Source organism: Amaranthus tricolor, chromosome 11 (genome assembly GCF_026212465.1).
Source record: "Amaranthus tricolor cultivar Red isolate AtriRed21 chromosome 11, ASM2621246v1, whole genome shotgun sequence".
Classification (NCBI taxonomy): domain Eukaryota; kingdom Viridiplantae; phylum Streptophyta; class Magnoliopsida; order Caryophyllales; family Amaranthaceae; genus Amaranthus; species Amaranthus tricolor.
In genome coordinates this window covers 21876369-21889543 of record NC_080057.1, presented here as the reverse complement: position 1 = coordinate 21889543, position 13175 = coordinate 21876369, and the positions used below count along the sequence as shown (strand labels likewise).

General features: G+C 32.7%; 1 protein-coding gene across 1 annotated transcript; it reads right to left on the bottom strand.

Annotated features, from left to right (window-relative positions):
• Window positions 1–1625: 1625 nt before the first annotated feature.
• On the bottom strand, window positions 1626–11459 carry LOC130827906 (WD-40 repeat-containing protein MSI4-like). The gene is made up of 15 exons (XM_057693802.1): window positions 11207–11459; window positions 9547–9610; window positions 9371–9457; window positions 9207–9269; window positions 7874–7939; window positions 7699–7773; window positions 7410–7485; window positions 5777–5993; window positions 5021–5102; window positions 4008–4081; window positions 3814–3925; window positions 3655–3729; window positions 3011–3090; window positions 2827–2926; window positions 1626–1985 (listed from the first exon to the last, which is right to left on the bottom strand). The coding sequence occupies exons 1-15, from the start codon at window positions 11362–11364 to the stop codon at window positions 1890–1892; spliced, it is 1425 nt and encodes a 474-aa protein (XP_057549785.1). The 5' UTR covers window positions 11365–11459; the 3' UTR covers window positions 1626–1889.
• Between the last annotated feature and the right edge of the window lie 1716 nt (window positions 11460–13175).

Below are 13175 nucleotides of genomic sequence, written 5' to 3'. Positions count from 1 at the left end.
TTTTACCAATTTCATAAATTAAAATGTTAATTTCAAGAGTTAGTAGACCAATTTAAAGACTTAAAGACCAATTTCAAACAATTGAAATTGACATTTAAGTTCTGAAATTTGACAGTTCTAAGACTTAAAAGGTTAATTTCAATACTTAAAAAAATCAATTCAAGACTTAAAAAACTAATTGCAGGACATTAAATTCTCATTTCAACTTTAAAATAGGATGATTCAGACATTAAAATTGATATTAAAAATTTTGAAATTGACCTTTTAAGTCTTAAAATTAGATTTTTAAGTTTTAAAATTACTGTGTCAGAATATTTTTAAAAAATTATTGGTCCTAGGCCAGTTGCATGGTTAAAACCGTCTCACATGAAATAAGAAGAGTAACTGTTTAAGATTTTATGTTAAATTTATTTTTTTTTATAATGATTTATACTTTTTTCTTTAATTCTCTTTACATATTTAAATAATCTTTTTATCTTATCTATATATACTTTTTATTTTCACGTAAAATATATTATTATTATTATTATTATTATTATTTATTTATTTATTTTAATTTTTACCGTATTTTCAGGTGTTAGCAGTGAGCACCGACTTTGAAAAGAAAACGTTGAAAAAGCCGTCCATTCATGAAAAGCCAAAAAAAACTGATGTGGCGGATAGATTGTAAAGGCGCATGGCCCTACACTTTTATCAAGCCAGCCCCACCTCTGCCTCATACTCATACATTTGCTTTCCCAACTCAACTCACACACACAGTATACCACTTGTATAGTTGTATTATAAAAGCTAAATGTAAAGCACACTTTCAATATTTCGTATAAGATAGGATTTGGATGAAAATTTTATTTTTTTCTGAAAAATACAGAAAAATTATACCCGTTCTTCCAAGGAGGGAGTAAAGAGAGATGCGTGCAGTTAAAAAACTCCAACTGATACCTGCACCCAGTAAGGGCCGAACCCCCAAACCCTCTACTCCACAGGAGATGCTCAATCTATTGAGCCACAAACGCTTTTGATAAATCACTGTCATTTGTAAATCACCATAAAAAGACAAAAAGAATAACATTAAAATAAACAAAACTAAAAAAGATAAATATCAAATCTTAACACATAAAGAAGATTTGTTAACTTGACAAATAACGGTTATTTACTAAAACCTTCTTATAATGTAATAGGATTAATGGGATAATTACTATCTTTTTTTAAGTATAATTATTTTATACTTTTAGTTATATTTATAATATTTCATATATATAAATATATATATATATATATAAAGAGAGAATTTTTAATACTTTTTTGCGAATATAAATTTTCTTAAAATATATACATTATAAATCAAAATTTATATTAATATATAGAATTTTAATATACAATTTTTCTAATTTTCTATAAAATATATTTATAAATTTTTTACTCGAATTATACTTAAAAAATATGAAAAAAAGTCAGATTAAATCGTAAAATAGTGGGATTAATTAATTAAACTCCTACTTGACCAACATTCTTAACTCCTACCCTCCACCTACATATGTATATCTATATTAATTCATGGTTTAATTTATACTCAATATATACCAACAAAAATAAAAGTGTTTATTTGAGTCATCGAGTTTAAGATAGGATAATCAAACTTTTATGTGTACGATCAATTTCAATTTGATTTAAAATTCAGATAAAAATTGCACAAGCTCAAAGTTGATCCTTAGATTAAGAAAGGAAGTATAGAGTCAGAAAATGGGAAGAATATTCACCCAGAAAAATTAGCTAATTTTCGTGCTAAACCAGATTAAGACACTAGACTATGGAATTTGCAGCCTCTACAAGTTCAAACCACTTCCTGTTAACCTAAAAATCGCTAATCGGTGAGCATTTCCTTGTAAGATCTACGAGGGGCGTGAGGTTACATTAGACCGGAACTTGTCTAACTCCACTAGGACTTCATCTTCTGGTCTGTAAAGTAAATCCATAATGCGCCATATCTGCAACATCAACCCCCCAAATTCAACACTTTAGTACAGCAAAAATAGGAATTCATGCTTGCGACATTAGCTCTACGTGCAAAATCACAAATGGGAGGAACAATACAACAACGTTCCAACATTGTATTATCCTAATGTCATTAAATGATTCCCACCTGGGCTTTGGGGGGATGGGATGTATTGCAACCTTACACTTTGGGACAATAGGGAGACGAAAAAGTTAACATTGAAACCTAATAAAATATGAGAAATTGACGTTATACTAGTAGATTCAAATAGCAAGATCCAAGTACTCTAAGTTGGTATGAGGAGTGAAAATGAAATGGAAAGGGAATGCTCAAAGAGGGGTATTAATTGTTTGTTAAAGAAGGGGTATGTTAAATTGAGCTGGCCTTACTGTGAATCCCAGTATATTATTGGAAAACACAAGGTGCACACACTTCATAAGCTAAGAAGACATATATCATCCCAAAACCATATGGCAATGGGAAGAGAGACTCCAACAGCTTATAAAGTGCGTACACCATCTTCAATTTGTCGATGTGGGATAAACCATTCCAACAGAGTGAGGGTATGAGAATCGTGAGAGGAGATGAGGAGGATGAGTTTAATTGTTTATTTGGTACCTCCCATGTGGTTGTTGTAACAAAGTGAAGGAAATCACTTATGGCAAAGTAACGGAAAAATTAACCACACAACCAAAACGAACATTAAGCAATGGATTTGCTTATCTAATCCATATCTAACCCTTCAAAAACAGCTAATAAACACCCCCCCAAAAAGTGACGCTGTTTAGGAAATAGCTGATAGATATATAAATGAGCGACAATTTTTTATGCACCTGCAGTGTTCCACCTCCAGCAGAGCTCGAACAATCGTCTGAAACACTGACAATAGTCCATGGATCAATCGAATTCCAGTGGAAGTCAACCACTTTGTCCCTGAAACAAACAAGGGACGGTTACACATGAAAAAATAATCAAATCAAATGCATATAAAAAACGGTGTTTAGATGTCACCACAACCTGTGCCCTGCATGCCTGAAAAATAAACCCTCGGGATACTCTGATGTTTTGTTTCCATTCCCTGTTTGCATTTTACCAACCTGTAAAATGTCAAAAGCGGAATAAATCAGCAGTAGGTAGAATCAAATCGTATGAACATGAAAAAATATTAAAAGCCTGATGGTAGCAAACTTTTGGGTAAGGTAGTCCAACTGACAAAAACGTCGAACAAATTTCGTTGGACAAAGGATATAAAAATCTCGTATATTTCGTAGACATGGAGTCCCATGCATGCCCGACTCTCCTTCCAGAAATTTTTCTCATCCAACATAAAAAAAACAAGGCTATATCATCAATATAAAATCTCGTATATTTCGTAAACATGGAGTCCCATGCATGCCCGACTCTCCTTCCAGGCATTTTTCTCATCCAAAATAAAAAAATAAAAGCTATAACATCAATATTTGACAAATTTCTTTAGGTATTTGTTGGCAAACAATATCAAGAATGTTTGAGAAGATGGTTCTTGTAACTTCTAAAAAAAATACTGCTAAATTTTGGTTGAAAATTTTTGTTTCGGATATCACCTTGTCCCCTATATCGATAAGGCCTTGTAAAAAAGAGATGAAGGAACTGAATACATTATAAGAAAGATGAATCCACACCTTCTCATGATCCCATATGTTCAATAGACCATCCTCAGCAGCACTGCCAAAAATTGATTTATTATTCGGGGACCACTGGATCAAAATCATCACAAGTATCAGAATTCACGAAATAGCTAGATCTTGAGTCTTGAGATAGATCAACAAAAACATCCTGACCTGTACACAAAGGACAGCAGCATCATGACCTTGAAATTTATGGACAGGTGATCCAAATCCACCTACAGTGAGATTTCTCCGATCAAATAAGTGAATCGCATTATCAGCTGATCTGAAAGCAAAAGTGATGGAACAGATGAGATCCAAAGTTATATCGTTAAAAGTATCACGTGCAAGGAAAAAATAGAACATACCCAGTCAGAATGAGATTTTCATCATGAGGGTTCCAATCAACACAATGCAGATCAGCACCATGGGCCTTTTCAACCTGGTGAAATATAATATCTTTTCAGGGACACTTAAGTTGCCCACGTAAGCAGTAGGGAGACTTTCAATTTTTCTATAACTGATTGAAAATTTACATATTTGCATGAGAAGAACGGAAAAAACATTTGCGGCCCGTTTGATTAGTGGTACTAAGTGGTGGTAATGGGAATGATTTACGGTATAAAATTTCATCAAAAGTTTCATGTCATTCCCATGGTGATGAAACTTTTATTATACAAAAATATTTTCTTTTGTACAAATTTCCATTACCACCTAATACCACCTCTACCAATGGTAATGCATTAGAATGAATTTTATGAAAAAAATGAGATGATTGAAGTTGGACAAACATAGCCGTCAAGGTAGCCAAGAGATTTTTCAACCAAAATTACACTATTTTTCATTCCCAGTACCATCGTTTGATACCACCTACCAAGTCAAAATATAAAATGGACAATCTACTGAGCCCGTTATCAGTCTGTAACAAACAGTGAGCTAAATTAAGTTCAGCAGGGTTATTCTGGCTTATTACTATAGCATAAAGCGTGGTTCCCATGAAGAAGAAGGTGTTGCAAAATTGGGCCATCAATGAAAGCAATGTTCAAGGTAAAGAGTTTTCTAACTTAAAAGGAAAAAGTACAATTCACTCGGGAATCAAATGAAAAAGGACCTAAAAGATTGCTTAATTTTAAAGAACAAACAAAAATTTAATTTAATTTATACTTTCACATAACTGCAGCCTTTTGCAAGCACACACATAAAATAATGAAAATCACAAATCCTTAATATCCATCACAAACGCACACAACCTTCTCTGTTTTGTGCAGGGAAAATTGCACGCCACATATTCACTTTACCTATAACACCGCTTTAACTTGCTCAATATGCTTTTCACAAAAAATCAGAATCTTGGAGATGTCACCTAGTACAGAGATGTTACCTTAGCTACTGGATCTGATCCAGTTCTTGAGTCCCACAATATCAGACAGGAATCATCCCCCACACTGCAAAACTGCTGCTCACTTCCATACACAAAGAGAACATGTAAATATAAAAGGATGAACTAATCCAGCATAAATGAACAAAGATGCTTAATGGCTGGATTCCTGTTTTACTTCATTAGCATCTTACTCATCCTCAACTTTTTGACCCTGTTTGGTACTTGGTTATAAATGGTCGTAATGAGAATGAGTTTTAGTGATAATTTTGATGATGTGTTCTTTAATTTCCATAAAGATTAAGCTATCGCCCTTTTCAAAATTTTCCGTTACCACGTAATACCACTTTCCCAAGTGGTAATATATTGACTAGATTTTGTAATAAAAAATGATACAGTGTAGGAAAAACATGATCATAATCTAATCAAATGATTTTCCTAGTTAAATTACATTAATTTTTGTTAACTCTCCCCATTTAGTTCCGACAACCAATGGAGCCATTATTAAATGGTCAAGTAATTATCTAAGGTCATCAAATGTAAAGTTGGCATTTTATTTGTCCAAATGAAGTGCTATCTATTGTGTGTCCATACAAAGGTCAGGTTGTCAAATATATTAGAACGGGTAGCTGAGGTTAAAGAAAAAGTGCAACTACCAAAATGTACTCTACACACAGCTCCAAACAGATAGTACAAAAAGAATAAATATTGTAAAGATAGTTAAGAGAAAACAGAAGCTGTAATTATAACACAAGCTACCTTGTGGGGCAAAACTGGACATCCTCAACAGTATCACTATGTCCCTTGTAGATGCCTCGCGCTGCAACAGAAGGACTATCTACATTTACATTTGTCACATCACCAGTCTTGGATGCTGATTTAATATTGCTACCAGCAGGACTAAACTTAGAACCCCCAGTTGCCAAAGTTGAGACATGATCTTTGATATTCCACAAAACCACTAGCTTGTCCTTCCCTGCAGAGTAAAACTTGCTAGCTTAGGGGCAATAACGTAATAATACATCTTTGTGGATTTACATTGCTCTTTAAATCAAAATGGAGATAAAACATTAATCAATATAACACAGAATATTTTTAGTACATAGTGGTGGTCAGAAAAAAACAATATGGTAAAGTTTCAAAGAAGTTTGACAAAAATTTTAAACTGTTCAAGAGCTAGAATGGTTGTTAGTTGTTTGCTCCCTATATCACAATCTACTATTTTTGCACAACAACCAAAATTATGCAGGTGTACCAATATGAAATGAAAAGCTAAACATAACACTAAATATAATGTTAAACAAAGAACTACTTGCAATCTAAAGGAAATCTAAAACTTTATTGACAGAAGTAGGACAGAACGATTCAATCTTTATCTAATGCTCATTTAATAGAAAAGGGAGTGATTATTTTCTTTTCTCTTGAAGTGATCACATAGGAACTAAAAAAGACATCCCAACAACACAGACAACTTTTAATGAAGCTGCCAATAATGGCATAAAGGGCAGGCAAGAGATCCCAATGGCACAATTTCTTGGGTAGACATCCATTATGTATGAATAAACATAAAAGGTAGACTACATTACAATCTGCTATGAACTAGCAGAATCAATAAACAGTAACTTAGGAATCAAAATAATAGAAGGACAAAAGTGAAATTCTATTATAAAATGGATGATTGAAAGGAAGATCACAACCTAAGAAGTAAAATAAAAACAGATAGATCAAACTATTCGACACACTTGAGATCTCCAAATTGAGTAAAGACTCACCCACAATTTGTTACTGAATTTCTTGATTCCTAATGACTCCGTAATTTCCCCTATTTATAATAATAATGGCACTTAATACTAACTCATTCCCCAAGTCTCTATTAACATAGTAATTACCTAAAACACCCTTACTTAGGCCTAATATTCAAAATACCAGTTCATTGCACAATCATGTTACCATGTAACTTTGAATCTTATGTAAACCACATTATTGTCGTCTCTCCATACAGCTACAAGCTTGTCCCTCCCTTCCAGAAACATTTGTCACCTATTCATGCCATAACAAGTTCTCCCAAATGAAAATCCAGATCTCTCTAAATCTCATTTTGCCCCAAAATGTTAAAAAATCTTATTGAAAATAAATAAAACATATAGTGAAGTAAATAATAATTAAAAGGCATCATAAGAGAAAATAATTTATTCAACATGTTCGAACAAAGAGGCTTCTCCATAGCATTACCCAAAAAAGGAGAAAAGCAGGTATGTTTCTCTCGTAGTTGAAATGCCAAAATGTTAAACAATGCAAATTATTCTTTGAAAAACATGCTAAAACCGCGCAAATCTAGACAAAAACTTTTAAATATCACACTAATAAAACCATTATAAAACACAAGTCACACCTCCAGAAAGCACCAGAGGTTCACGAGAACACATTGCAAGAGCGAATTCTGCATTATCCTGGTGTCCAGTCAAAATCTGCAAGGCAAGGAATCACTATGTAATGAAACTAGAATTCAAACGCTTAAAATCTTGATACAATTTCATTGTGTATTAATATCACTCATCAAAAGAAAATAGTTTGGAAGAAATTGTCAAAAAAATTGCACAACACATGAGTAACCATTAAAGACTTCCTTTTACACTAGACATTAAAGCTTCGAGCGAAGGTAGACTTCAAATGAGACACACCAGATCTGGACGAGAAGTGGGAGCTCCTAAAATAGCATGACGAGTAGGTTGGCTTTCTACATCCCAAATTAAAACCTGAGTGGAAGCAAGGTTAAATCATGTCATAAAAGACTCAGTTTATTAAAGGATAGCAGCAAAGTAAACATACATGTATAGTCTAGAAAAACCAACTCACATCAGGGCTGTCAGTGTGAGTAGCCAATATGCTAGTGTTATCTGGGAATTCTCTGATCCTGTTCACCTAAAGAAAAGCAAGTATAATGTGGTCACCAAAGAGCAATTTTACAAGGGAAGCATGAAAAAAGCAAAGTATTAAAGGTCTATTTTCTTCCTGTGGCATAGTTACAAAAAAGAAAACTATTGATGAATGAAGCCATCAAAGTTGATGCATTAATCCATCAAAGATAATGCAAAAAAATATTAACGCCAAGATAATGCTAACGTCATGTCAACCCATAGAGAACTGGTCTCATCAGAAATAGTATTTCAGAATCTATCTAGCATCCTGAATAGCTAATACTGAGGCACAACTAAATGTTGAAGCTATGCATTCAACTTGGTTTAAAGTAAAAATGTGCAATTTATCTCTATCAATTCCCAATTTCTCAGAAACTTTAGTTATCCCTTCCCAATAAAGCCAAAGATTAGTTCTTTTGTCTCATATTATAGTAGCCTATAGTAAATGAGTCATCAAATAAAGTGTACCGATTTATGTGAAGTTTTAAAATATTTATTGTCAAGGATAGTCAAAAACTATCTCTATGACATCTAACCCCCAAACCCTGACTAAGTGTGAGCCGAGCTGGGAACCACTCAATAGCATTTGCATTATGGAATACGATAGGAAGGGCTTTAATGTCCAATTTCTATAGCAACTTAGTTTGAGTTGCAAACCACTACCTATGTAATGCATAGGAATTTTAGGTAATGCACTTTAGTTAAGGTATTTTAGAGATTTTCTACTAAGTAGCTTGCTTGGGTTATAAGTCCGCATTGTAAGGTTAATTAGTATAGAGGAAAAGAAACTAAGAATGATTCAGAAATCAAGTTATTCAGTTAGTGAGTTTTACGCTCAGATTTGGAGATCTTAAGCTTCTCGAGTTGCTTGAAACTATCCTTATTTTTTGGGTTACAATTATATCAATATACATTTGCATTTTAATCTCTTAATTTACAGAAGTACAATACATTTTCATTTTTATATTCTAACATTAAAATTCAAACTAACTAAACTAGTGCAAATCCTTGTCAAACATTAGTCATGGATAATCAACTCTATGACTATTATCTCAACTCAATATTAAAAAGTAGGTTGAGGGAAGCAACCTAAGAACTAGGAGTTTAGAAAATAGTCCAAGTCACCTTGCAGCATGCCCAAGTTAACACAAAAATGTGATACTTTATTTGGCAAGATATAATAAAACTTAAATTTCATAGTCAAATCTCATAAAGCAAGCTTTGCACTTATGCAAATGCTAACTATTGATGATAAAAAACAATGGGCTTACCTCCCCTGGATGTATGATAGTTTTGAACTTCTTCACAAAGGGAGAGCGAGCCTCTTCATTAAACTGCAACCATAATGTTACATATATAGAAAAGTTTATGTCAAAACCTTAAACATATGTAAATGAATATTTTTGATAAGTGATTAATCTTACAAAGATATCACCTGTGATATATGCTCAGCAGCAGCGACCCTAGGTTTAACAACTTCAACATTTGCAATAACAAGTGTATTTGGAACACTCCCATCGGTCTGTGAATAAAAAAAAGAGAGTATAGGGATAATGAAAATTAATATCCATAACAATGTTACAAGCAAAGGCACCATGAAGATGAAATTGCCTGTTCAGAGAGGTAAAGGCGTTGCCGACTCTTGTAGGTGGCTTGCTCAAGCAGTGGACCCCATCTACAAGATTATATCATAAAAACATCGTGATTATCTTATTAGAAGCACTAAGAAACAAGAAATGGCTTGAAGTAACACTTTCAAAACTTAATAGCACATTTTGATCAGGGGATTTCAAAGCGGATTCAAGGGGAAGGAGGAATCTACTTTTATCTTATGCAATAAAAAAATTTGAAGCAAAAGTCAATAGGAAATGAAATGGATGAATAATTCACTATCTTTTCAATTATAAAACAGAACAAATCCTTCCATACTTTGAAAGATTGGAAAAAATAATGGAAGTACACTCCTTAAGTACCCCACCGTTACCATTCATAAATGCTAATATAACACTAGTATTAATCACAATTAAGAACATAGATATGAAAAAAAGAACTATATAGACTAAAAATTAAGCAGTTACTCATTACGATCCAACTCTTAGAATTGTTGGCAAAATGTGACACGATACGACACAGTAGATTGACTAACAAAAATCAACACAACAAGAAAAAGAATTCACTAAGAAAACATGAACATAAAACGGTACAACTTAGAGTCAGACATGATCCATTTAATTCTTTTTTGTACAATTATGTTATTATTTTGCACTTTACCTGGTTTTTGATATAGATTAGTAACGCAAACTTGACACGGGACTAAACACGAACAAGACATGTTTATCTAAATTCTCCCGCTACCCAATTCTACTCAAACCCAATCCATATTTCCTTATAAGGGGCTCAGCACATTAAACAACCTAATGTAAATTAGGTCTCTATGCCCTGTGAGGAAGCACAAAATCAAGCAACCTCACATCTTACCAGCCAAAATTGACAACTTTTTGAAAGGACTAATGGATATATTATGTTGTAAATCAGTATCAGCATTTCAAAGGCATAATGAATAATCTTCACATTAATTTTACTTTTGTGCTACCAGATGGTCCTATTTGGAAGCTTACAAGATTATACTTATAAACCACATTTGAAAAAAAAAATAAATAAAGGTATGATTCAAGAGTTTGACATGGAAATATACATAAACGAAAAGTTAAACTCTAACCATACTCAAAACTCAAAATCAAACATTTCTCTAGTTCATATCCAAACACTTTCAACATAAAAACCCAAAAAAAAAAAAAAAAAAAAAAAAAAAAAAAAGTGATCAGTACAGACATTGTTCAAATAAAACTACCCAAAAATAGAATAACAATCAAAAACCCACCAATCATTCAAAATCCCAGAAAATCCAGCACATTAATCCCTTAAATTTAGCAAATAAACAGCAAATGCAGCAAAGTAATAAGTCTAAGAGTATACATTGTTTTGATAACAAGCCAAAAATAGAAACAACAATCTAAAACCCAGCAAGTATTCAGAAAACCCAGCACACAGTTTCCTTCAATTTAAGAAACAAACAACAAATGCAGCAAACAAATAAGTCTAACAGAATACATTGTTAGCTAATAAAACAACCCAAAAAAGTAGAAGTAAAACACCTAAACCCCACCAATCATTCAAAAATCACAGAAAACCCAGCACACAAATTCTTCAGCAATTTACAAACAAATGCAGTAAAGAAATAGTAAAGTTTAAGAAGAAAAAAGAGAAAAACCGGCAAGAAAGAGAAGGCCAAACAAGATTGTGGTTAGCGAGCCAATCGTAGAGAATGGGAATCAAAGACTTCCATTGAGTATACTTCTCATCAACCGTTAACTCAGGCTCAGCCTCAGCTGCTGGCTTCCCACTTCTTCCTTTGCCTTTCTCCGTCATTGTCTCTCTCTCTCTCTCTCTCTCTTCTCTGTTCTCGGTTTCCCGCTTTTTCTACCTCTACTCTTTCGGTCTTCTTACTGTAAAATGCTGGCCCTTCTACCGCAAATAGAAATAGTATAGTACAAGTGTATAATACATCCTCCGTTACATAATACTAATTTTTAAAATATTTATTAAGATGAATCTATTAAGATCTTATTTGTATATTTTTTTATATATATTAAAATTCATAAATTCTATTTAAGATGAATGCATAAAAACAAAGAGAATATCAGTATAAATTTCATTCATAAAATGACCTATCATTTTTCCATTAATTTCATTCATTTATTTTAATTAACTTAATTTATTTTTATTTTTATTAATTATTATTAAATATTTTATTTTCCTTATGAAACACCAGCTTTGTCTTTGCTACTATTCTAAATGGACAAAGGAGTATGGTATAGTAATAAAACAAGGATTTTTTCAAAATAATAATACAAGGATAAATAGGACAATTATTATAATGTGATAAGTATTGTGAAACAAATAAAAGGGAAATATATTAAGTATTAAGGAACATAAGAAGTAGGAATGGCAATGGGTTGGACTCGGCTCGGATTATACAAACTCCGACTTTGCTCCGGATTTTAGTCGAACTTTTTTTTCAGTCCACCTCCACTCGGAGTCGGATTATGCATACTCCAAGTTTGCCCCGACTCGGACTCTCGTACCTCCAACGAAGTCGGATACTGAGTCGGATTATTATCAAACTTTATCGTTGTGATATTGTACTAATGATTTAAAGCATATGAAGTTAACAAATTGTATTTTTCAAATACAATTTAACAAAAAAATATGTACTTTGAATTCAAGTTTAACATGAGAAATATTCCTAATACTACAATTTAACAAAATTTTCTCGCATTTTGATTTGGCGTATTTTATTTCTCTTGATCTGATTTGTCGTATTTTGATTGATTGATCTAAATAAAAACACCAAGTAGTTTTTCAAAATCGAAAATTACAATTAGTATGAGAGAGAGCTTGAATTAGTCACGTCTAGAGTTTTAAATGAAACAAAATATTGGGTTAAAAGTCAAATTCTAGTCGGATTTCCTTCAGGGTCGGAGTCGGGTCGGAGTGTCGGATTTTTAATAAGGTCCAACTCCGGTCCGTCTCTAACTCGGATTCGAATCGTTAAGTTGGAGTTGAAGTCGGATAACCTTTTCATCGGATCGAGTTGAATTAGGATCGGATTCGGACTGAATTGCCACGTCTAATAAGAAGTGGTAGTGAGTTGAAAACTACTAGTAGTCAACTTTGGGCTTAGGGAAACCACTAATAGTTTATACAACCTTTGCCCTATTATTTGGGAATTTGTAAAATTTTATTTATTTATTTTTTTAATAAAACTGATATCTTAAATGACGGTTTTGTATTATTTTATTTAGCAAACCCCCATTTGAGATGGCGATTTTATTCAAACTATAATTTTTTTAAAAAAATAAAAGATTAAAATGGTAAACCACCATCTTAGATGGCTGTTTTAATTATTTAAAATCTTTTAACGAAAAAAAAAATCTAGACTCCTTGTGAATGTGAGGTAATGGGCTAAATTGCAACTCTGATTTGTTTAAATACGAAAGGCACGGAAACATTTTATTAGGAGTTTGGAGTGTAGGTGGTTGGAGTGCTCTTCATGACTTGTGAGTGCTGAAGATAGGTTCGAGACTTGTTGAGAGTTCTCTGTTTAAAATTTGTACTAGAAGTTGTGCTTTTTTGATACCATGAAAGGAATAATCTCATTTGGTGCATTTAGAGCCAAT

Bases quoted from the DNA above. Each gene is read 5' to 3' on its own strand.
- LOC130827906 (XM_057693802.1), bottom strand. From the start codon at position 11,364: ATGACGGAGAAAGGCAAAGGAAGAAGTGGGAAGCCAGCAGCTGAGGCT. The intron at 7,940-9,206 runs GTAAGCCCATTG...GCTTTTCTTTAG, and splicing joins CTATCATACATCCAGGGGAG to GTGAACAGGATCAGAGAATT. The intron at 3,730-3,813 runs GTCAGGATGTTT...ATTTTGATCCAG, and splicing joins CTGCTGTCCTTTGTGTACAG to TGGTCCCCGAATAATAAATC.